The sequence below is a fragment of the Silurus aristotelis genome, assembly GCF_946808225.1.
Source record: "Silurus aristotelis genome assembly, chromosome: 6".
In the NCBI taxonomy this organism is placed as follows: domain Eukaryota; kingdom Metazoa; phylum Chordata; class Actinopteri; order Siluriformes; family Siluridae; genus Silurus; species Silurus aristotelis.
In genome coordinates, this window is record NC_139579.1 from 22,562,284 (window position 1) to 22,587,893 (window position 25,610).

The 25,610-nt window shown below is 36.0% G+C and overlaps 3 protein-coding genes and 1 long non-coding RNA gene across 5 annotated transcripts; 3 read left to right on the top strand and 1 right to left on the bottom strand.

Moving 5' to 3' along the window:
- Positions 1–539: 539 nt before the first annotated feature.
- On the bottom strand, positions 540–7,953 carry napba (N-ethylmaleimide-sensitive factor attachment protein, beta a). Its single transcript, XM_083545366.1, has 11 exons — positions 7,367–7,953; positions 6,962–7,041; positions 6,754–6,870; positions 6,289–6,335; positions 6,105–6,182; positions 2,880–2,935; positions 1,964–2,048; positions 1,772–1,876; positions 1,517–1,585; positions 1,363–1,413; positions 540–1,259 (listed from the first exon to the last, which is right to left on the bottom strand). Exons 1-11 carry the CDS (start codon positions 7,462–7,464, stop codon positions 1,158–1,160), a joined length of 888 nt encoding a protein of 295 aa, XP_083401492.1. The 5' UTR covers positions 7,465–7,953; the 3' UTR covers positions 540–1,157.
- A 233-nt stretch (positions 7,954–8,186) lies between these two features.
- Positions 8,187–17,243, top strand: mcm8 (minichromosome maintenance 8 homologous recombination repair factor). Of its 2 annotated transcripts, XM_083545364.1 has the most exons (19): positions 8,256–8,498; positions 8,562–8,681; positions 9,243–9,335; positions 9,445–9,527; positions 9,608–9,757; positions 9,907–10,010; positions 10,109–10,307; positions 11,109–11,194; positions 11,294–11,442; positions 12,261–12,459; positions 12,587–12,617; positions 12,791–12,931; positions 13,046–13,187; positions 13,772–13,967; positions 14,978–15,197; positions 15,748–15,957; positions 16,161–16,237; positions 16,410–16,599; positions 16,689–17,243. In XM_083545364.1, the coding sequence occupies exons 1-19, from the start codon at positions 8,399–8,401 to the stop codon at positions 16,779–16,781; spliced, it is 2,583 nt and encodes an 860-aa protein (XP_083401490.1). In that variant the 5' UTR covers positions 8,256–8,398; the 3' UTR covers positions 16,782–17,243. The 2 variants fall into 2 exon arrangements, with proteins under 2 accessions (XP_083401489.1, XP_083401490.1); XM_083545363.1 differs by having other exon boundaries at positions 8,187–8,681.
- A 672-nt stretch (positions 17,244–17,915) lies between these two features.
- crls1 (cardiolipin synthase 1) lies at positions 17,916–21,566 on the top strand. The gene is made up of 7 exons (XM_083545365.1): positions 17,916–18,638; positions 18,870–19,007; positions 19,115–19,244; positions 19,424–19,509; positions 19,754–19,822; positions 20,991–21,082; positions 21,189–21,566. The coding sequence occupies exons 1-7, from the start codon at positions 18,120–18,122 to the stop codon at positions 21,277–21,279; spliced, it is 1,125 nt and encodes a 374-aa protein (XP_083401491.1). The 5' UTR covers positions 17,916–18,119; the 3' UTR covers positions 21,280–21,566.
- On the top strand, positions 20,090–20,317 carry LOC310728178. The gene is made up of 2 exons (XR_014534204.1): positions 20,090–20,197; positions 20,234–20,317. It is a non-coding gene; the product is annotated as an uncharacterized lncRNA (long non-coding RNA).
- Positions 21,567–25,610: the final 4,044 nt, after the last annotated feature.

The following is a 25,610-nucleotide window of genomic DNA, read 5'->3' on the forward strand; positions in this document are numbered from 1 at the left end:
AAAGCAAAACCATATATATATATATATATATATATATATATATATATATATATATATATATATATATATATATATATATATATATATATATATATATATATACAATACATGTATTGTTATAAAAAATACTCGAATGACAGTTGGAGAACGGGAAATAAAGTCCTGAACTGATCAAACTGGTAGTTATTCTTCACCAGCTACTGAAATCATTAGTATTGTTTGAGCTTCTTTTGTTGGGTTGTTATAAAGCAGATAAATAGTAGTCATTCAAGTCTTTTTCTTTTCTCACAGCACATACCAACTGGCAAAGATCATGCACCAGTTTGACCAACCCATCTGGTGTCTTAGCAGCTGGTAGCTAGTCAGACTATGCTGGATTTTTCAGCAGGATATCTATCCTCAAGTTGAAATAATTCCTCTTTATCACAGGAGAAAAGCAGGAGAGCTACAAACAGTAAAGGAATTATACATGATATTTCAAAAAATAAGTGATTTCAGAAATTAGATTTGTCATCGGTCATCAATACCAGGACACAAAATTGTTTGAATTATGTATTTTATATTTATACATCAACACAGTGTTCAAATTATATGTACCATGTTTTCTTACAGTAGGTCATCCATAAATGTCAATATTTGTAATGCATTCTTAAGTTGAATTTAACAGCCTAAACAGGTTTTAATCTGAAAAGACTGTACACAAACATGGTTTCAAAATAAAGTGCACAACCATGAGACCACATATTAAAATCTAAACATTTATCATGCAAGACAATGTCAGTGATAACATTACAATGAATATACACAACATAGATACACATTTATTCTCTGGTCTTGCTGTTTGTTTGTTTTTCATGCCACACACTGAGTGAAATAATGAATGTGGAAAAATATAATGAATTATCTCTCCACTAAAAGGGAAAAAAGACAACACTAGTCATTAAATAGAGTCATGTTTTAATACTGACAATACTGACACAGTATGTGATTCTAGTGTCCTGAATGCTAGTCTTATTACACAAACAATTCCCTTGTGAACTAAAAGACTGGCATCGAGGCACATACTGGAGCTAGCATCACTACCGAAGTGTTCAACCAGATTGTCACAATAAAACATATAAATGAGCAAGAAAATGTGCCATTACGTTACAGGCAATTCACTTCAGATCACCCGCATCTCCTTGGATCGTCTTCTTGATGCGGAGTAACATAGTGGTCTGCCACTGGTCCAGACGGGAAATTGAGTCAAACTCTTTCACCTGAAATCATATCAGAAAACAATCAGCATGAATAGATTGCACTCTTTTCTTTCTTTTTTAAAAAACTGTTATAAAAGACTTCCAGATTTAAAATAAAACTTACAGCCTCAGTGAATGCCTCATTGTTTTGCTCTTCATGTGCATCCAGTAGTTTCTGTACAAAAGAATGCACACTTTAAAAACTACACATATCTCAGCACTGCTTGTCATTTCAATTCGAATCAATAAAGTTTAAAATGTGATTTTTTTTTACTTACTTTTAAAAGCTTACATTCTCGTGAGTCTGAGAATGCCGGAAACATGCTCTCATACTTCTCTATGGCAAGCTGTCCGAAACATAAATTGAAATAAATGGAATTTAAAGTAATGTAATATACAATTCTATGAGACATAAAAACATCTTCTGTTGCAATATAAAAAAACAAACAAAAAAACAAGTGAGATATTTTACTTGAGAACCATCTTGACCATTGTTTTATAAATGAAGATGGAGTTAAAGCTGTTGCACTAACTTTTGCATTTAATTCGTCCACAATGAAGTGGCAGAGTGAAGCCTTCCAGAAGTACTCTTTTGCGTTGTACTTTAAAAGTGGATTATCCATTGTATTAGTTGCAACCTGGTGAGAGAGAAAAGATTCCACTCTGCAGGAATATACTTAATGTGAGATTAAAGATCGTAAACTGTATAAACCTGGCACACAAACCTGCTCAAAGATTTCAATGGCTTTAGGATACTGCTCCAGCTGCGCACAGTAAAAGCCGACTTTCAGGAGACATTTGTTGGCAGAGCTGCAAGAAAACACAACAAACTTTCCTATGCACAAATATCTTACACAGATAAGCCATAACACTAAAACCACGCACAAATGAAAATTGATTATCTAACACTGGCACATCTCAAAGAGCAGGATAGATTAAGCAGAATATTAACAGTTAGTTTAAAGTTGATGTGTTCATGTTCTTTAAAACGCACATGACAGAATGGGATAAAAATACACAATGTTTCGCAGCTTGCTGTGTGCAGGTTTGTGAAGCTTCAGACCAGTAAGATAACCAGTGCTGACCCCTGTCTTTTTACATTATGTGGATGGCCAGGTGCATGTGTATATGATTTGCCTGGGGAAGAGATTCCACCAGGAGGCCTTATTGGAAGAAGACAAGGCAAGGCTTTGAGCAATGTTCTGCTGAGAAACTCATGGTCCTGGAATTCATGTTGATAAGATGACACCTTTCTAAACAATGCTGCAGTCCAAATACACCCTTCATAGCAACAGTATTCTCTAATAGCAGTGGCTATTAGTAGTTATTTATAAGAGAACAATGTTTAGAAATGTCAAAGATAAAATATTAAGGGAGGTAAAAAAAAAAGTACTACATTACAGTTGGTATGTGCATTTGTGTAACAAGGAAACGAAGTAAAGCTGCATTTTGATAGCTTTATCTTCCTAATATATGGGTGAATATGGAGATTTTTTCCTATTCTGAAATCCTATCGAGATGTTCAGCCAGTCAAGTATTCTGTAGGGAGACACTAAAATGCTAAAACCCATACATAATGCTTTCAAGAGTAAAAAAAAATAATTTTTTTTATTTTTTTATTTTATTTTAAAAGAAAATTACCTGTTTGATTCCTCTCCTTTGTAATAGTCAGCTGCCTGCTCATAATGGGCAATTGCCTGCAACAAAAAGGATGACTATTAGTGAGCAAAAGGTACCAGTTATGACATCTATACAAGTTAAAGGTTCATATGAATCAGCCATACAGAGCTGTATAACCTTGAAGCTTAAGCATATACGAGGCTCTGGTTTATGAAGAGAAAACATGCATAGAATCAGTCCGCTTATCTTAAAGTACTATAAGATGTCAAACTGGCAAACGTAAGGCCAAAATTCATAATGAAGCCATATTGGCAGTTGTTTTTAATCGCCTTGATGCTTTCTTTAGCAGAGTTTTAAAATGAGTTCATTTCATTACTGGTAATAACAGCAAAATAACGACTACGTCTTTTGTGTATTATGTGTCTACATAATGTTTGATTTCCAGAACACTTGGGAAAAATGTTAAATGTTAATTAAAACGGAATAAAATGATTTACAAATCTTATAAACCCATATTTATTTTTTTTAGCAATAATTGAACATAGAAAAGATATTATATTTTAAGGAAAAAATAAGGTTTTTTTTTTTAATTTGGCTGCATCATGTCTCAAAATAAAGGACAGGACAGGGCTATGTTTACAACTGTGTCTGGGAACTGAGGAGATCAGTTGCTGGAATATTGGGAGGGGAAGGTCCCATTTGAGTCTGATACAGGATTCAAGCTGCTCAACAGTCCTGGGTTTTCTTTTTATCGTATTTTTTTTTATGATGCGCTATGTTTTCAAACAGTGACTGGATGGAGGTAGGGCAGTTCAGCACCTGAACTCTTCTACTACAAAGCTATTCTGTTCTAATAGATGCAGTATGGAACTTATATCATCTTGCTAACATATGCAATGTCCTTTCCTGAACAAAAGTCTGGATGGAGCCATATGCTGCTCTAAACCTATATATACCTTTCAACATTGATGGTGCCTTGCCAAATGTGAAAGCTGCTACTTCAACAGGCACCTATGCATCTCCATAACATTAGAGAAGTAGGCATTTGAACAGAGTGCTGATGAGAAGCCAGATGGTCCCTCTCCTCTTTAGTTCAGAATTTATTATCCATGGATTCCAAAAAGAATTTTTAATTTAAATTTGTCTGACCACAAAACAGTTTCCCTGCTTTGCCTCAGTCCATTTGATTAAATAAGCTTTGGCCCAGAGAAAAGGGCAGCATTTCTGGATCATGTACACATATGGCTTCTTCTATGTATGATAAATATTTAAGCTACATTTATGGATGGCATGATGAACTGTGTTCAGAGACAATGATTTCTGGTGTTTTTTAAATCTATGCAGCGATTTCATTATAAAACCATACCTATTTTTAATGCAGTAGTGCCAGAGGGCCTGAAGCTCACCGACATCCAATATTGATTTTGAACTCTTACAAAGAGATTCTCCAGATTCTAGAAATGTTTTGAAGATATTATGTACTGCAGATGATGAGATATTTAAAGTCATATCGATTTGATTGTGAGGGACATTATTCTGAAATTGCTGAACAATTTGTAGTTGCAGTGTTTTTGCAGATTGGTGATCTTCTGCCCATCTATACTTCTAATAGAGCTAACTCTCAGACACTCTTTTTTATTCCCAATCATGTCCCTGACTTATTGCCAATAAATCTAACTAGTCACAATGTTCTTCCAGCTGCTTCTTTTTAGTAGCACTTACTTTTCCAGGCTTTTATAGCCTTGGTTCAAATTTTTTTCATAATTTCCTTAAAAAGGTAAATTTCCTCAGTTTAAACATTTGATATGTTTCTATGTTCTGTTGTGGAAAAAAATATGGGTTTATGTACAGCGAGGAAAATAAGTATAGTGGACATGCACCTACGATGACAATTTCAGACCACTCCATGGTTTCTAAGTGGGAGAACTTGCAAAATAGCAGGGTGTTCAAATACTTATTTTCCTCATTGTAATTTGCTAAATATTGAATTTATTTTTTTTTTTTTTCACATTTTTATTTGATTTATTATTAACTGACTGGGTGCTGAACACGACACATGGCTTATTGCTTCACAAATGTAATTTGTTGAAACCTACCAAATTTTTGTGCATTTCAGGTCAGAATACAAAGCTAGATATGAAACCAACCAAGTAAGAGTCTGTCCCATTTTTCACCAACCACATCTAAAACGATTTCTGTATTTAATTTAAATGTTTGTCATGCTTGTATGTATGTATGTCATGCTACACATAACAGGTGGGGCCCAAAGCAGGACACAAACACAATTGGATTGAACCCCAGGATAGATCTTTCTAGATTCCGATTTCTGTGGAGTCATTTCTCCACTTTCATTTAAGTGGTCCTACCCCTTGGGTTAGCTTTCACATGCAGAATATTCCTAAAATATTTGAGAGTTGCTCTAAAATCCATGAAAATCTGGGGATTGTAGATATTTTTCTATATGTATGCTGTGTGGATAGTCCTAATGACAAATGACAATCCAAACAGAAAATATCTAGGGTTAAAAGTGACCATCTATGCGGTTCACAGACATCAAGACTGATGTGTTATAAAGGCAGTCAGAAAATGATGAGTGGCAACACAACACCTATACAGGATATAGACTTTTTACTTCTGATATTGACAATATTGATATTGACAGCAGTGACACTAGAAAAGCTAGAAATTCTACACCTTAATTTACTTTTCAGTTCAGTGAAAAAGCATATTTTTTGGATTTAGTGATTCTATCTTTATATATTCTCTCTATATATTATTTTGGTTAGAGAATTTTGCCAAATCCAAAACAATTTCGCCATGGCTAGTGTATGCTAACTAATATCAGTAAACAGTTGTTGCCCTTTAAAAGCCACTGATTTGGAATTTTAATTGTTTGATTAGATTTATTTAAAAATAAAATAAACAAATAATGGCTGCAGCATTACATCAAGTACTGTCAAGGCGAGAGCATCTACAATCCATCATTTATACAATCTTATATATTCTGGTACACATGAAGTACATTGTATTTTTTTGAACACACACCTAATCTGAAATCTTCATTACAGTTATATTACGAAAGACAAATGAAATGTGCCCATTCATCTTAAACCATAATTTTAAGATAATTAAAGTTTAGTTTGTTGAGCCCGGGTCTGACTTTGTATCTCAGAGTGGATAAGAAATCAAAGAATCTTGAAACTGCTGTGGATTTGAATAAAACTCAAATTCGCAAGTAAATCTTACCTTTTCAATATCCACCAGCTCAGACTCATATATTTCTGCAATTGTCATGTGGTGTTTGGCTGCGATTGTAAAACGCCCCTGTAAAGGATGAATAACATTGACAGAAAGCACAAGAACGGGGAAAAAACATAAGGTCTACATGATAACTAAATAAGATAAGAGTTTAAACATGTCTTGAACCTACCATGTCTGTATATATGTCGATGGCTGCATTTAAGCAGTTGATAGCCTCTGTTTAATCATTGAGAAGAAAAAAAGTGGAGAATTAAACTATGGCATGTGATAGTAGAGATGTAACCAAATAGCAATATAACTGTGTATTACTGTGTATAACATTTGCTCTGGTTGTCATTTACTTCTTTGGAATTTAAGTTGGATCTGTGCTACACAACTAAACAGTCTAGATCCTTTCTCTGTAGATCTCATCTCTGATTGTGATTGGAATATGACTTGATTGATGAGGTAAAGATTACAAAAGAGAGTCAGATTTTCCAGACTGTTTGAAAGAAAGCTTTGTAAGTTGTTGTTTTGGAAATAATACATCTCTGTGTATATTTCCCGTGACGTACCACCTCAAAAGCAACCCAACCATGCAGTGACGCACCACTTATTGTGTTTGCACACCATTCATTATGTACAGTGCTTTCACCTTGGGGATCAGCCTTCTTGTATGCATTGCCTGCATCAACAAAGCTAGTGGCAGCATCCAGCTTGTTCTGCATTTGCATATGAAGTTTTGCAGCCTGGCAGAAAGCATTGCCTGCAGCTGCACAACAGAAGCACTAAAATAATCAGGACAAAGATCATAATAATAAAGGAGTTGTACATTATATGCAGATGATTCGAGTTGTCCATACCACTCCAGTTCTTTGCCATTTTAAACATGTTTGCAGCTCTGGCATACATCTCACACGCATCCTCTACCTTGTGGTTTCCTCTGCAAAAACATGGCTGAATATTAAGCAATCTGAACATCATTCTTTTAATCAGGCTGCCTGTGCAGTATGTATACTGTTATATTTTATAGATACCAGACATATGTAACACAGACATGGCAATATGACATTGACAGGGAAATGCATGAATGAGTAGAAATTATTTTCAGCAGAAAGAATTACTTTTAGCAATACATGGATTAGGGAATTGAATTAATACTACTTCCTGGAATCTCAATGACCAATGAATGTCACAACATAGGAACCATCATGGAAATACCATTCTTAGCATCAGTGCTAGCTTTTTCGCGACATCATCACCCTTACCCGAACATCCCTCCTAAAAATGAACCGGACGACTTGACTTTTTTGTCCGCTTCAGCCATCAGTTGGACGGCCTCTTTCTCCTTGCCTGAGGTATCCATTTATTTGTTATGTTTGCACTTATACGATATTCTGATGTGTGTGTTTGCGCAGGTGACGCGGATGGAAAATGATGTGATGTGACGATGCTCGTTTCCTCCTCCTCCTCCTGCTCCTCCTCCGGGTGCTGAGGAGAGACCGGGAGTACTGCACAGCCCATAAATGTTGCCAGATAAGCAGAAAATAACCTATACTTGGGATATGCAAAAACACAATATTCATTTCCCAATATAAATTTAACTCACTGTAATACATCATCACGTTATAATAATATACAATCTATCCGTTATGTAAACAAGATAAAAAATAAAATAGGCATTTCACGAATATATAAACTAAGTGACTAAGGTCACTTAGAATTGTTGCAGGGAGACGACATTACAATTATCTATAATATTTATTTTAACAAGGATAAACAATCTATCCTATGTAAAATTACAAAATAGCACTTGTAAAAATAACAAATCAGCTTCAAAAAGAATATAAAACACGGACCTGGCAACGCGTTGCAGGCTGACGTGTGCTATACTCTGATTACGCGTGTCATTGCTTCGAAACAGAAACAAGCTCAGAAACATGTATATTTTTTTGTTGTTGTTTTTTTCAGTCAAATGTTTGACACTATTTCGTGTAGACATAAGAAAAAATAACTTACAATAACTAATAATAAATAATTGCTTAAGCGCGTGAACGGTAAACAGACCGGAAGTGACGTTTTGCCGCCAAAGTTGAAGTGTTGCTCATACTGTGACCACCATCGCTCGGGTGTAGACAGAAACGCAGCAAACTTTAAAAGACTGTTTATTGCTTCAGAATTTATAATACCTAGTTAGCTAATGTAATATGAATATAATTTGTCAGTCGTGCATGTTCTACTTAATCCACTTCCACTAGCCTGCAGAAAGTAACTACATTTCTGGTAGGAACAGGAGGAACATGAATGGCCATGGAGAAGGGAGAAGTTCCGGGAGAGGTGGAGGGGGTTCCTGGAGAGGTAAAGGAGGTTCTTGGAGAGGTGGAGGAGGTTCCTGGAGAGGTAAAGGAAATTCTTGGCGAGGTGGAGGAGGTTCCTGGAGAGGTGAAGGTAGTTCTTGGAGAGGTGGAGGAGTTTCTTCCAGTGGTGGCAAAAGTGCAGAGTCTGTTGGAGATGGAAGAGCCTGGAGAGGTCGTACATGGGGAAGAGGACAGGACACGTATCCACCCAACAACACACAACGTGGTGAGGCTCTGGATTCATGTCAACTTGGGTTTTTATACGCAATTCCACCTTTTATATATTATACTAATACGAGAGCTCAGTGTCACTAAATAAATAATGCTTATCTATCCATCTATCCATCTATCCATCTATCTATCTATCTATCTATCTATCTATCTATCTATCTATCTATCTATCTATCTATCCATCCATCCATCCATCTATCCATCTATCTATCCATCTGTGTCTTGCCAGTCAGTGTAACTCACTTTGACAGCAGAAAATAGATAAATAAGATAAGATAGATAAAAAAGATTTATTTTGTTTCTACTTACTGGGGTTGTAATCAAGTCGCAGTGATCAAAGGCTGTGTTTATTTTTAACGTTATGTTCATTGGCCAATACATTTTTTTAAAACTGTTTGACTGATCAGCAGAATTGTACAGGTTTAATCTAAACCTTATTAACTCAAAGACAAGAAATCCTATAAATAATGTTGCAAAGAAAACCCAGATCTGTTTGTGGAGAAAAAAAAAAAATCTAGAAATAGAAAACTGAAGGTCTTTATCATTCTGTGCATAGGTGCAGAGATTTCTTTCCCAGTTCCTCGTGCAACCCAAGCAACACTTGATATAACTTGTCCTTACAAAGGATGGAGGCTCTATTTTACAGAAGGTTTGTATAGTGTGTTTAGTTATCAACACCTGTGGTTTGTATTTGTTTTCTAACGTAATGAACTTGTCTTGTCTTATTTTTATTTTATTTATTTTTATTTTTTTTTAAGGTTTTATTGAATCTTCACCTTATGTTGAGAAGATACAGGCCTTTGAAAAATACTTCAATTCACAAATAGATCTTTATGACAAGGTACACTTTGAATATAATATGTTAACATTTTTCCATGCAATGGTATTTTGTCCTGTTATGTGCCATTTTTTTCTCATCAGGATGAAATTGAAAGAAAAGGCAGCATCTTGGTAGACTACAAAGACTTGATTGTGAACAAACAGATTTCTACAGCATTACCTGATCTTGCTAGTGAGCTTAAAGACATGCCTGAAAAGATACTTGACTGCTTGGGCCTCGCCATTCATCAGGTGTGTGTTTGGTAATTGTGACAAAAACATTGTCACAAATCATTGTTTTATTAAAAATCTTTGGATATCAACTCCATTAAAAAAAGATTTCCATTATAAGTCTGTTATTTAAAAATAGAAATCTGACCATCCTGTGCTTTTCTTTACAGGTATTGACAAAGGATCTTGAAAAGCATGCTGATGAGATCCAAGCCCAGGAAGGGCTTCCTGCAGGTGCAACCCCTATTATTAATATACCACACATAAATGCTAGGTATTGGATTTTTTATATTTTATTTGGAGTTCATCATTAGTGATATTTGAGGTCAGTGTGATATAATACTAAAGTTTCTTTGTTGTTTTTTTTGTTAGGATTTATAACTATGAGCCTCTCACCCATTTAAAGATGCTTAAAGCCAGTTTATATGGCAAGTTTGTGGCTATTAGAGGAACAGTGGTGAGAGTAAGCAACATCAAACCTATATGCAGCAAGATGGCATTCATCTGTAATTTGTGTGGCGACACTCAGAGTCTGGCTCTTCCTGATGGGAAATACACTGTACCCACGAAGGTAAAAAAAATAATTATCTTGGCTATAAGAAAGTTACAGCATTCTCTGTGATCTGCCAGCAAGTTTCACTTTACACCAGGTGTTCTTTAGTGGTAAAAATTGTAAGGCCATCTGTGATTATATCATCAAAAAAGCACAAAGGAGACAAAGGCAATAGACAAAGGAGATATAGATACATACATACTACCATAACAGTAAAATCAGTGATGGGTGAAGTAAATGAAATCGATAATCTTGTTAAAATGTCACCTCTCAAGTTCTGAGATATACAGTAGTGTGTAGACCGTTTAACGTTGCTTTGGAAGCAGGAAAAATGTGCAAGTGTAAGTATCTGAGTGTCTTACAAAGGCCAAATTATAATCGCTAGAAGACTGGGTCATTGCATCTCCTACAGCAGGTCTTGTGGGATGAACTAGTACTAATGTCTAGGTGCCAAATACCACTGCACACTTTCAGAGTCTTATGGAGTCCATGTCTTGGCTGCTTAGTTGTTTTGGTGGCACAAAAAGAGGGATTTAATGTTCTAATAAATGGTCTAATATATGTACAGCTTGATATCTTAGTTTGCCCACATAATGTTTTTTATTTTATTTTAAATATTCTGGTGTGTCATTATTTTATGTCTGTAATTTAATGCAATTTGCTGTTTTCTCTTGTGCCTTAAATGGTACCTATAAAGTACTCTCTCTTAGTTATTCAAGGTTCAATATTATCCAAATATTAAATGTTAATACCATTAAGTTGCTGTAGCTTCTGTTTCTTTTAGTAGAAGAAAGCAATAAGACCATTGATGTTTTGCAGTGTTTACAAAGAGAATGTCGTGGAAGATCTTTTACCCCAAACAGAAGTTCACCACTAACAGTGACGGTGGACTGGCAGAATATAAAGTTTGATGTTTTATTTTATATTTAAACCCACACTTGTTAAAGTTTGCATTTTATTCTATTCCCCCTGTAAACAGTTTAATCAGTAAATGTATTTCTCAGGGTTCAGGAGCTGATATCAGATGACCAGCGTGAATCAGGACGTATTCCCCGGACCATCGAGTGTGAACTTACGCAGGATTTAGTGGACAGCTGCGTACCAGGGGACATGGTCACCATCACAGGAGTTATTAAAGTCTCTAATGAGGAAGGTCAGTAACTCAGTGCACATTGTTTGTGATGTCAGGTATGTTGAATTTTTTTGGGTGAAATCAGAACAGAAATCAGCTCCTGAACATAAAAATCATTTTTGTTTGAATTTAGAGACCATTATAATATATATAAAATGCATCTCTGCTGATTTTTAAAATAGGCATGTAGTAAAATGTAGGCTCAACTGGCTGTCATTGTGCTTAAGCTACTCTGCAGTGATGGACCCTCCAGTGTGAGACTCATGCACAGAGGACACACTGTCAGCTTTAATCTGTTAAGTCATTAAATGTTATATGTTTTTACCTAATTTATATCACTGTATGTGTGTGTATGTATGTGATAAACGAAAATCAAAATGGCGGCAGTATATTAACGTGCTTGAAATTTATTTATGTACATGATGTGCGTTAATAAATGAGAACGTGCATGCACAAGTTTACACAATATCACTTAGATAAACTGTACCATTTTCATTAAGATACAGTTTATGCCTACTGTGCTGATTTTTCTCCTTCATCCGTGACACCACTGTTTTCTTTAAATGTGCTCGTTTATCCCTGTGGTACTTCCATGCCACATAAGCTCTGCTTTGCATAACTTCCAGGCTGCAGTCTTCTTTGTTGCGTTTATTATAAAATGCGCCCATTGCCTTGGATGACTTGAGACCCACACTTTTTCCTGCTACTGGTTGACCTGTACTTTTCGCCATTTCGCAAGCGGCTGTGTTATCTTGTCGTCATGCTAACCCATGACTTGAGCAGCCAGTCATTTGTCAGCTATAGTAATGCATTACTTGTTTGTTTCTGTGTGCTTACAGGGTTTGGAAGAAATAAAAAGGACAAGTGCATGTTTCTTTTATACATAGAAGCAAAATCTATCAGCAACTCAAAAGGACAAAAAAACAAGTCTGCATCTGAGCCTGAAGGCCAGGAGGCATCGGTAGAGTTTTCACTCAAAGATCTGTATGCCATCCAGGAGATTCAAGCACAAGAAGACCTCTTTAAATTAATTGTCAAGTAAGGGGGACCTTGTTTTTTAATTCGTTTTTAATTGCATTGTAATCGATTAGAAAGATAAGATAAGAAACAGTATGTTCTATGTGAGTGACTAGACTTCTAATGTAATGTAAATTATTTTTTGCAGTTCTCTTTGTCCAGCCATCTATGGGCATTTGGTATGTCTTTGTGTCTGTGTTTGCATGCTTGTTTGTGTGCATGTGCCTCTTTTTGTGTCTGGTATTTGCCTGTTTGCATATCTGTGTGTCTGTTGTGCATTTTGTATGTGTCTGTGTGTGTGGTTGTGTTTATGGGTGATAAAAAACACTGTTGACTGATTGTTATTTTGTAGCTTGTTAAGGCAGGATTAATCTTGGCTTTATTTGGTGGCTGTCATAAATATGTGGATGATAAGAACCGAATCCCTATAAGAGGAGACCCACACATGCTAGTAGTAGGAGATCCTGGACTTGGCAAAAGTCAAATGCTACAGGTACACATTTCAACTCTAATTTAATATCCTAATATGGTCCAAAGAAATTAGAGGAAGTAGTATCATAAATTGATTATGAAATTTATCAAACATTTTTCTTAAATGTACTTACAGGCAGCATGTAACGTCGCCCCACGTGGTATCTACGTCTGCGGAAACACAACCACCACCTCAGGCCTGACTGTCTCTCTGTCCAGGGACAGTGGTTCTGGAGACTATGCACTAGAAGCTGGAGCTTTAGTTTTAGGAGATCAAGGTACATGAATAATCTGACACATTTTTCCAGTATATGGACAAATGTATTGGGACACCTGACTTTTCTAGCAAAAAAATAAGGGTTCTTCTCCAAAATTGTTACCACAGAGTTGGAGTCACAAAATAGTATGCGATGTCTGTGGAAGAAGTAGCATTAAATTTTCACTTCACTTAAACACAGAGAGCCAAATCTGTTCCAGCATGACAATTCCCCCATGCACAAAGCCAGCTCTATTGTTTACATAAGTTGGAGTGGAAGATCTTATGTGGCTTACTATAGAGCTCTGACCTCAACTATATTTAACACCTTTAGGATGAATGGGAACCTGACTGCACCCCAGGCCTCCCCACCCTATATTACTACCTGAATGAGCACAAATTTCCAAAAGCACACTCCAAAATCTAGTGGAAAATTTTCCCAGAAGAGTGCAGGATATTATAACAGAAAATAAGGACTGAATGTGGAATGGGATTTTCAAAAAGCACATACAAATCTTATGGTCAGGTGTCCACAAACCTTTGTTACTGTTGCATATATTATCACATAATGTACTCATGCAGCTGAGTTCTGTTTTGTGTCTCCAGGTGTCTGCTGTATCGATGAATTTGATAAAATGGGAAATCAGCACCAGGCCTTGTTGGAGGCTATGGAGCAGCAAAGCATAAGTTTGGCCAAAGCTGGGATTGTCTGTACCCTTCCAGCTCGCACCTCCATCATTGCAGCAGCAAACCCAGTGGGTGGACATTACAACAAGGCTAAGACAGTATCTGAAAACCTGAAGTAAGCATTTAGAAGGTCCTGAGTAAACTTGATTTTTTAAAATAAGTGATGTAGAACAGAAAAACATTGTTGCCAATTTATTAGGTACAACAAAATTATAAAGTAAACTCACCTAGCTGCACTTTGAATAAAGTGTTCACTGTAGGCCATCAGTTGTAAATTATCACCTGCTTGTTAAAACTGCAATTTGTGCAAAGGAACTACTGAAGGACTAGGTAAGAAAAGAGATGGTAATGCTGCATTACAGTTGTAGTGTAAAAGGTAATGATTCATAATGTGTCCATGACAAAATCAAAAGATTTCATAGTTACTAATGTTTGGTATTTGGATTGGTGTTAATTACAGTCTTGCTGTTGCTACATCAAATTCTTTAGTTGTCCACGACTTAAACATACTATTAATCTCTATATTTAAACATGCATAGTGGCCACATAGTCTCCTTTCATATGCATAGACATTCTTAACAAAACATGTTGCATTTAGAAGTGTGTTTAGTTTGTTGCCAGCAGTGTTTAAAAAAAATTATACAGTTAAATAGAATAAATTACAGGCATGAGCTTTAAACTCTTTTAAACTGATTTTAAAGTAATATCAAGTTGATTTTTATAGATTTGCAACCATGTTATTGGAGACACATCCAACACACATTAAAATACTGTGGGAATATCTTTCATATCACCAGAAAGATATGTACAATTAATACCTGGTGCGAATAGGCCATCTCAGAATACGCTGTTTCCCATGACAAAGACCTAAGACAAATTTGTTTGTGAAAATGGATAAACCATTGGCATGGCAGTGGCTTTTTTTGTTTTACCAATAGTTTCTTTCCCCCATCCCACTGACTAATGATGTAAAAAGTGCTGACAAATATTGTCTGTATACCTACATAGTTGCTTATATAGTAATTGAATCTGAGAAAAGGCCAGGGCATGTGGGTTTATGGTACATTAGTTATAACTAATAAACAAGTGTATTTACACACTGAAAGTTTCCTTCTTCCTCTGTAGAATGGGCAGTGCTCTGCTATCCAGATTTGATCTGGTCTTTATTCTTTTGGACATTCCCAATGAGGACCATGACCATATGCTGTCAGAACATGTCATGGCAATGCGTGGAGGGAGGAAAGACATGATTAGTGGTTTGACAGCCACCAGGGCCTGCATACAGGAGTCCAACATATCCATTCTAGAGATTTCCACGAACAAGCCTCTATCAGAGAGATTAAAGGTAACAGATTGTATTGGTTTGCAAAGCCATTTATTTTGTTGATGAGCATTTATTTTGTTGATGTTTCGAGCATTTGAATGTACACTATATGGACAAAAATATTGGGACACATTTCTTATTTATTGAATTTAGGTTTTTTTAATCAGACCCAGTTTGCAACAGGTGTATAAATGAAAGCGTCTAGCCATGCAGTCTGCATTTACAAACATTTGTGGATTCAGTGACCGTGATAGGATGCCAATTTTGCAATCAATTAGTTCATGAAATTTCATACCTACTAGATATTCTGCGGTCAATACAATGGTGTTATAAAAAAAAAGTGGAAGCGTTCTTGGCTATATCAATCATTAAACAATTGAGTAATGCACATCATTTATTTTTAAAACTACATATTACTGTTTATTAGAATAGAATTCTTTTAAACCACAAAGATGTGCTATATCAATCATTTCTTTTCTCTTCTATAAAGAAAATGAAACAAACAAAACTGTAAGGAGTTTTATCTATGTCTGAATTTAACATTACTATTATTTTATATTTGTACTTTTAGGTTCTGCTTGGGGAGACTTTTGACCCAATTCCTCACCAGCTGCTGCGTAAATATGTAGGCTATGCTCGGCATTATGTGCACCCTAGTCTCTCAGTCGAAGCTGCTCAGGTCCTGCAAGAATTCTACCTAGAACTGCGCAAGCAGAACCAATCAGCTGACAGCACGCCAATCACAACTCGCCAGCTGGAGTCCCTCATCCGCCTCACAGAGGTTGCTACTGCTCTCTCTCTCTCTCTCTCGCTCTCTCACGCACACACACACACACACACACACACACACACACACACCGCTTCTAAACAGCATAGGCTTTTTGCTTATTCCTATTGACAATTTCTTTCAATAGTTTACATTTTCTTGAGCTTATTCTGATAACTTTTCTTAGAACAGCTCAAATCATTGTTTCTGGTTTCAAGGCAAGAGCACGTCTTGAGCTTCGAGAAAAAGCTACTCAAAGTGATGCAGAGGATGTGGTGGAGATCATGAAACACAGGTAACTAATAACACCATCAAGGATTTTGTATTAAGATTCTGATTTCTTTTATCTCTGTCTGGTAGGATTTGTTTTTAGCAATGTCGGCACTTCTGAACAGTAACTGATCCAATCTCTTTTACATTAAATAGTTTTGCTAAAATGTTTTAATAGATTGTGTTCTTTTGACAAGTTTGACAGATACCTACTCGGACGAATTTGGACGACTTGATTTTGACCGATCTCAGCTTGGGTCTGGGATGAGCAACAGATCAAAAGTCAAGAAGTTTGTTGCGGCTTTGAACCAAATTGCCGAGCGCACCCATAAAACCTTGTTTGAATTTCAGGACCTGCGACAGCTGGCTAAAGACCTCCAAGTTCAGGTAAACTTCAGGTAGTGATTTTATTTTGTGTGTATATTACAGCTCTTTTAAAAAGTATATTTATTACATTATTACACAATGTTTTTCAGGTTGTTGATTTTGAAGGCTTTATCAGTGCCCTCAATGAACAAGGCTACCTGCTGAAAAAAGGACACAGAACATACCAGCTGCAAACTGTCTGAATTAAAACTTCTCACAAAAAATTTGATGTTGTTTTTATCCATGTTTGTTTTCTGTAGCTATGCTGTTTGTTACAAGTTACAGATACATATTTATATAAACATTTAAGAAATTTAAGAATTCATTGTATTGTATATTTTTATATTCATTATTTATGTATTTACATGCAATTGCTCCTTTGTGAGGTACACCTAACTTGTACCAACCCTCCTTGACCTATTTATTAGATACATGCATCATATAGGTGCATGATTATTGACATGCAGCCCATCTGTTCTGTAATGAGAACCATCCTAGAGTAATGCTGAAGTGAAACTAAGTAAGAAATATCCATCCAACAGTGGTGGAGCAGGTATTAACACACTGATTAAAAGTGAAAAGTAAACTATCGTCTCTGGCTGTACACCTGGCTGAATTAGTTGTGTCTAATAAAGTTGCCATTAAAAATATTTTTTTTAATCCAAGCAATGTTTTTCTTTGCCAAACACACCACCATGCAAGCATCAGTACTCAATATACTCAAATAATTCAACAAATATCTGGTCTGTAAGGTCCTTTTTACGGGTAGAAGGAACCTGACAAATTGTTTAAAGCAATGATTGGGCTACAGCACATGTATTCAACCCTGATATCTGACCTTACCCCCTGTCCTGCACATTTTTTTTCTACTACTCGTGTAGGAGCACTTTATGTATAATTTTTGATCATTTTCATTCTAGGAGGGAATTTGAAATCATTGATAAGCTGAATCATGTGTGTTTATGCAGAAAATACATAAAAATCTACAGGATGGGAAACTTCATGACCAAAGCTGGGAGCTTGGGGTCTACAGTCATCAACTGTGAAGTTTACAATGTGGACCTGTTGGAGTTGCAGCTTTTAGTATGGAATGACCTTTGTTTTGCTTAAATAGATATTATTGCAAATGAAAGAAAGATATGTATTAATCTTTTAATGATATCTATTAATGATATGTATCTGCATTCTTTTATAAAATATATTAAAGTACGCATTATATCTTTAAATTATAAATAAAGTGCACTACTGCACATGCGCATTTTTTTTTATAGTATACTGCTCTCTTTAATACGTACAGTGAAATGAGGTGCAGTTATTTTTTCCGCCGCTTCACTGACGACTGTCGCAAAAACAGGTCCGGAATACGGCAGGACAAAACACGTTGAGCAGGAGGCGAGCTGTTTGGAAATGGATCAGATTTAATAGATAATGATAATGACGGGATCGAGCCCAAACCTGTGCTTACGAGATGAGAGATGAAGCAAATGATGATTCGGTGGATATAATTCATGTAATATGGTGGTGTAAATTTAGTGTTAGCAATGTTTTTAGCTCTGTCCAGAAATCACCTGCTAAGTTGTGCGAAAGGGCACGTACCGCGGATCAGCGTCGGTCAAGCCGCAAGATCCACACATGTCCGAGAATGGAAAGGGTCACCTCGGAAATGTCGCCACACCACTGAACTTACACCTGCTGCAACAGAAACTAAACCTCTTCAGAGACTGAAAGCAAAGTTCTTCTCCCCTGGCTGTCGGCCCAAATGTGTGCTCTTTGTCGAGCAATTTCCCCCAAATCTGCCATTTATGAACAAGCTGACTGCAAGGACAAACCAGACTCCACTGAATAAACCAAATGCTAACATCTCTAACTATCAGATTCACACATTCAGGGGCATTTTGAGTGATGGGATTAGTTTTGGCCTTCACTCGAAGTTAAAGGGATACTGTACCGCACCTGGAAAACCTGCGTTTAAAGAAGATCCGAAAACTCCAAATCAAGACAACAGTCAATCTTCCTCCTCCTCATCATCTCCATCTAACGAAGTGCAGTTTAAAGAACTGGTAACTAGAACGTTTTCAGCCTCAAACCACACAATACTGCCTCTTATATCTGTACAGATTCATGGCACTGCTTGCATACTTTATGTTGGTGTTTTTTTGTTTGGTGTTTTTTTTTCTACACAAAACAGTACCCATTACAGTACTTTCCAGTTACCTTCCAATTTTATTATTTTTAAATTATAAATAAAATTATAATACGTTCATACTGATTCAATTCATATATCTTGACAGTATGAAAATCCATGGACAATCCCCAACTTCCTTTGCATGGCTAGGATTGTACTGTCTCCAATCCTGGGTTATTTAATCATGGAACAATATTTCCACGTGTCTCTTGGACTGTTCGCTTTGGCAGGAGCGACTGACTTGGTAAGATAAAAGCATTGTGAGATAATGAGTTCATGATACATATTTGAAAACGGCTCTTTCACTTTGGAAAATTCAGACTCACTTCTATAGTGTCCCTCGTTACACAGCTGGACGGCTACATTGCACGAAACTGGGCGAATCAGAAGTCGGCTCTGGGTAGCGCTCTGGATCCGCTTGCTGATAAGATCCTTGTTAGTGTGCTGTATGTCAGTTTAACCTATGCACAGATCATCCCAGGTTGGCAACGATAACACTTCTTTTATTACTGCCTTGATGTTATGAACAGTAATAATCACAGAAAGAACAAACAGACATTGTATAATAAATAATGATGATAATAATAATAATGCTATCTTCCATAGTATTGCAGTGTACTCCTGTTATATATTTGATCGTAAGCTTTTTTTTTTTTACAGTACCACTCACGACACTGGTGATTGCCAGGGATGTTGCATTAATTGCTGCAGTTTTCTACGTCCGTTACAAAACTGTCCCTCCTCCAGTAAGTAGGAATCAAAATGCATAATTGTTTTGGCAACTCAGGAGATAATACAAAATAACTAACAATACATAACACAAAAAAAAACCTTTATTCATAATAAAACTGTGGTTTTGCAACAAAAGTTGTTATTAATTATGAAGCATGTCATAACTTCAGCATAATGATGTGATTTACCATGATAAAGTAATTTAAGCTTACAATATTTAATAGTCTATAGCACTGTAACAAGTCTTTCTCATAACAGGTAACTCTCAGCAAGTTTTTCAACCCATGCTACACTACTGCTCAACTTAAACCAACTCTTATAAGCAAGGTACTGTGTAAAAATTGATATTGTGTCACTTAAAGTTTGATATGAAAGTGCTTTAGTATATGTGATAGGTTAAAGGGTGAACAAATTACATTAGTTATGTCACCATGCGCTTAAAAGCTCCATTGTGTTACCCAGTTCCACGGTTTGATTGCATGGAAATTAAATTGTTCCTACTAAAAAAAGCAGTATCTATTGTAATGTAATAAATTATGGCAGGCTTGTTCAGTGCATTAGTGCACAGATTATGGGAAATGAACAAGTATAAGATCATTATGTTTCCCTGCTCAAGAAAACTAAGTCATTGGCCAGTGGTGTTGTTCTAGCCTTCACATGTAAAACACAATTAAGTCAGGCAAACTTCATTTCTCTCGATGTGTTTAACTATGAAGTATCCTATTAATAACAAAAAAGTTATATTACAGATTTGCATTTTTTTTTTTTCCATACACTATATGGACAAAAGTATTGGGACACCTGTCTTTTCCAGCCATATGTGGTTCTTCCCCAAAACATTTACCACAAAGTAGGAGGCACGAAGTAGTGAATGCAGTAACATTGAATTTTCACTTCACTTGAACTAGGAGACTCAAACCTGCTCATGAAATCAGCACTAAAGGAGAGCTCCATGAAGACATGGTTTACATGGTTTAGAGTAAAAAATCTGGAGGGGCCTGCTATAGAACTCTGACCTCAAGCCTAATGAGGGGATTACATTGGAACGCTGACTGCACCCCAGGCCTCCTTACCCTACATCAGTACCTGACTTTACTAATGTTCTTGTGGCTGAATGGGCACAAATCTTCACAAGCACCCTACAATATCTAATGGAACATCTTCCAGGATAAGTGGAGGTTATTGTAACAGCAAATGAGGACTGAATGTGAAATGGGATTTTAAAAAGCACATCATGAGTCCAAATATTTGTATCTATATAGTGTGTTGCAACAGTCCAGATCCACATCCATCCATTAATCCATCTATCTATGTATCAGAAAGTGCATTAAATTTAAACATAGTAAATAAAAACTGTCAATGTAAATATTTTCCATTTTTTACCATTTGTTCAACACTGTTGTTCATTCTTTTCATAAGTGTTTGAAACCTGAATCTATAGTCACTTTAATATACAAGAAAAATACATTCTCTTGAACATTACTTTTTGTTTCAGTTCAACACTGCAATCCAGCTGTTTCTGGTGGCTGTTTCTCTCGCGGCTCCCATCTTCCACTACACTGACAGTGTATTTTTGCAGTCCCTATGGTAAGCATTTCCTCATCCCATTTCACAAATGTTTGATTTCTCGATATTTGACACAAGGCCTGACCGTCTCTGGGCGTATAATTTGCAGTATATCTTTTATTTACAGGTACGTCACCGCTTTGACGACTGTAGCATCTGGTTACAGTTACTACCATTACGGAAGAAAAACCGTTGAAGTACTGAACAACAGGAAGTAGCTCTCTGATGTCATTGCTGTAACTTGATAACACGTCGAGGTGATTGAGGCCTTGAATCGTTTTACTGACTGCCTGTGGATGTGCTTTAGATTGATGCCGAGGTCCAGTTTTGCTTCAGAGACAAATTTATTACTGTACAGAAAACTTTTGATTCCAATTATTTTGTTATCTCAGTAAACCACAGCTGTCTATTATACCCAGTAAGATCACTGTCTATACTTCTGTGGAAAGTTATTTTTTACCATCACCACCACAGTTTTTCTGATTAAAAACTGACTTCAAAACCAGTCAGTTGTTTGAACGTTATTTAAAAGGTTGTGTATGATAAGTAAATGAACACAAAGGCACAAGCAGTTTACTGCAGCATTTTAAATCATTAGATGCTGCATTTTATAAATATTTATCATTTTTAATTTGACTATAATATAGTTAATTTAATAGACGTAAGTGTGTCTATTAAATTACTTAATCACCCCTAAAAAAAATTTTTTCAGAAAATACTTCAAGTTTAGAAATGTCTAATTTATTGAAATATCGAGTCCTAAATCAATAACATCAAATAGCATCAAATGTGGCATTAAGTAAAAGCTGGAGCTGGAGGTAGCAGAGCTGGAGATGTTGAGGTTTTTGTTGGGAGTGACGAGGATGGACAGGATTAGAAATGAGTTTATTTGAGGGACGACGTCTTTAGGACGTTTCGGAGACAAGTTGAGATTGAGATGGTTTGGACATGTTCAGAGGAGGAACATGGGGTATATTGGTAGGAGAATGCTGAGGATAAAACCACCAGGAAGGATGAAAAGAAGAAGGCCAAGGAGGAGGTTTATGGATGTGGTGAGGGAAGACATGCAGGTAGTTGGTTTGAAAGAGGCAGATGTGGAGGAAAGGGGGGTATGGAGATGGATGACCCGCTGTGGCGACCCCTAATGGGAGCAGCCGAAAAAAGAAGAAGAAGCATCAATATATAGCAGACTCATTACACAGTGAAATAAAACAACGTTCCCACTGAACCCTGGTGCTGCATACAACAACAATCACAGAAAACTACTTGCACTTCTTTACTTGCATTAATTCCCTAATTGTTTGTCTGTAGTTGCTTTGAGTGTATTAAGTTTTTTTAAGATAAATGAAGAACACAATATATATATATATTTTTTATAAATCCGCCGTTCGTTGTGCCCCACCTGTCATGTGTTTATTCCCCACTAGAGGGCGCGCCCCACACTTTGAGAACCTCTGTTCTATGCAGTCATGCGGATAAAAGTCAAGAGATGCAGTTAATGCTCACGTCAAACATGAGCTGACGATACGATCGTGGTGGCGTTGATACCTCCTGAGACTGGTATTTTGGTCTGTTTTTAATTGTAATGGTTCGATTTTGGTAATTATTTGCCCAGTGTAGCCTCAGATTCCTGTTCTTCTTCCTCTTCTTGTACACCCTGTGCTTCTTTTCACCTTGAAGGAAAGATTGAGTTCTGATGTGAGACGTGAACATTAACTGAAGTGCTGCTACATGACTGACTTATTATTAGAATTGCTTTAATAAGCAGATGGTTGTATAAATCCTTTTGTTATTATTGAAGTTCATGCACAGCAGAGTTTTTTTTTTTTACAAGGCCAGTAAAAGCTATGCGACAGTTGTCCAGAGAGCTTTTTAGCAGGGTTAATATTTTACCTAAATATCATACACATTTGATTTTCAAAAATGTATCTATGAATCCGATTGTTGACTGTAAGAACAGTCTAACGTGAAGAACTTGTCCTAGCCCAGGGTTCTGCATCCTTTGCGAGCAGACGAGACATTTTGGCCCCTTTCCCACCAAATAAAATTTGCCCTGAGCCGCAAAACATATTTGACCTTTAAATGAATATAACAATTTGTTGTTTAATGCAGATGTAACTTAGTTGCCTAGTTGCACCACTAGGTGGCACTGGTGTGGTTTATTTTGTATTTGGATGTTTGCAATTTATAAAGAGCCGCATGGTTGCCAGCCCCCGTCCTAGCCAGTTCGCATCGTCATTGTACTGTGTGTTTGTTTCCAGGAGGGGGCGACATTCATTCAGGGAATCTTTTTTTTTTTTTTTTTTTTTTTTTTTTTGCTTTAGTTTTTGTTTTCTTGGTGGAGGCCTGGAGCACATCCTTACTATACAATCCGTACAACAATTCTGTTGGTGTTCTAAATTGTGTCACTATAATGATGATAATAATCATCTGAAAACAAAAATTTCGAGATTTTAAAAAACCTATTTTTGTCGATAAACATGTTCCAAGACGTACTATAAAATTCAAAAAGAGCATAAATAAATAGAATCTTAATGGTATTAATGCAGAAGAGGAAAAGATTGTTATATAAGATTTATTAACTACCACACCAAGTCTGAATTTCATTTCTGAATTTTCAGAAGCTGTGATGGTGTTTAAATATTCACTTTTTACATTTTATATTTTTATTTTTATATTACATATTTATATTACATTATATTTTTATATTTTATATACATTTTATAGTTTTACAACCTGGAACTGAACATTAAATAGTTCAGAATTTATAATTCAGTGGGAAAATCAGTATTGTTTGCAAAATGTACTGACGAACTTTGCCCTTCATGAAGCTTTTTGGTTTTAGTATGTTCTCTAACAAGCTCTCGGCTTTCAGGCTGTATACTGCCAACATGTGACACTTGCACACAGTTTAACTCTAATTATGTGACATCAACTTATTATGTGAGATTTTACAGGGAACTGGTTGAAACAGAACTCATATAGGGATTTTCAGGTGGTGGGTTACAGCTGCTGCAGCTCATGAAACCTACTCCACCAAATTGCTATTTTAAGTGAGCTGCATTAAATACAATGCAGGATGACTTCAGTTTATGATATAAAGCTGTCAGAGACTGAAACAGTGTGCTCTGTTTCTGATTTAGAGGAAAAAATATCTGCCAAGAAGAAGGAACTGAGTAATGTTACTATATAGTTGATGCCATTAAATGTAGTTCCTGTTTCAGATTGTCAGCTTTACATAAGATGAAAAACAAAGAAAACATTTGGATTTCCATTTTTTGCCACCTGACTTCTGAACATCAGGATCATAATTTATTCTAGCAGTGGTAATGTTTTTCTTGTTTCCAAAAAATAAAAAGCATATAAGTATAATCTTATGAGTGTAGTTCAATACTCCTAGGGCAATGGGCAGAGCCCAAAATGGCAAAATATTATTACATTTACATTTCATTAGATTCAAATTAAATTATTTGAGAATTGTATGTTGCTTAACAGTAAACTCAACAACACATCTTTGTTCCGTAAATTAGAAGAATTGAAAGCAATAAAGTAACTTAGTATGTGGAGCTTTTTCCTCTATTTTTCTTGAAATGTTTAAGCCTTGTGGGTAAACTTGCAGGCAGATTGCAGACATCTTCAAGAAGAAGTTATACTCTGTTTCATGTTTTCTCCCTGAACACTTCAATGCAGTAAATGTAAATGAGACAGTGGTGGACAGTAACGAATAAAATCTAATTCGTTACTGTTCTCAAGTAGCTTTTTTGCGTATCTGTGCTTTACTGAAATATTTCCATTTGTGGAGACTTTTACTTTAACTTTCACAAGTCAAACCTCTTATTTTTTAACTCATCAGTCAGTTGATAAAAACAATTTTGAGAGGAACAGCTGATTAAAGAAATTCCTGCCACACAACATCTGTGGCCTTAATTGCATGGTTTTTCTGAAGTAGTTAAAAATAAGGTTGTGGGCTCATGATGATAATCGAACAGTGTTTGACTCATTAATATAATTCTATTAATAGATTGGTGTGTCACGAGTAACAGAGTTTTTTTGAGTTGATTAAGCAAGATTCTTATGACAAAAATGATAACAGGAACATTATAGCCATAATAAATCATTGTATTTCGAATGCTTAAGTACATTTGAAGGTACTTTTTTACTCAAGTGAACATTTAAAGGGAGCACTTTTACTGGAGTCATATTTTACCTACTGTATCTTTACTTTAACTCAAGTACATAGTTTTTGTACTTTGTCGACCACTTAAATAAGCAAATGGTGGCACAGGAGCTCTTAAACTGAATGTGTTTAATTCTTGCTAGTTTTCCAACCAATGATTTGTTGGAAAGACTATTAAAAACGTAATATTTTTCTTTTTTTTTTTTACCTAGTAAAAAACCCAGTGTGCTTTTTTTGATTGCACTAATACTCTAATGAGCCATGACATTCTACTACCATGTGTAGTGTACTTTTAAAAATGTACAATGTGTCGTTTATGTGTGTCATGATCTGGAAGCACACTATGAGCGCACGATGGGGCGTGATCACAGC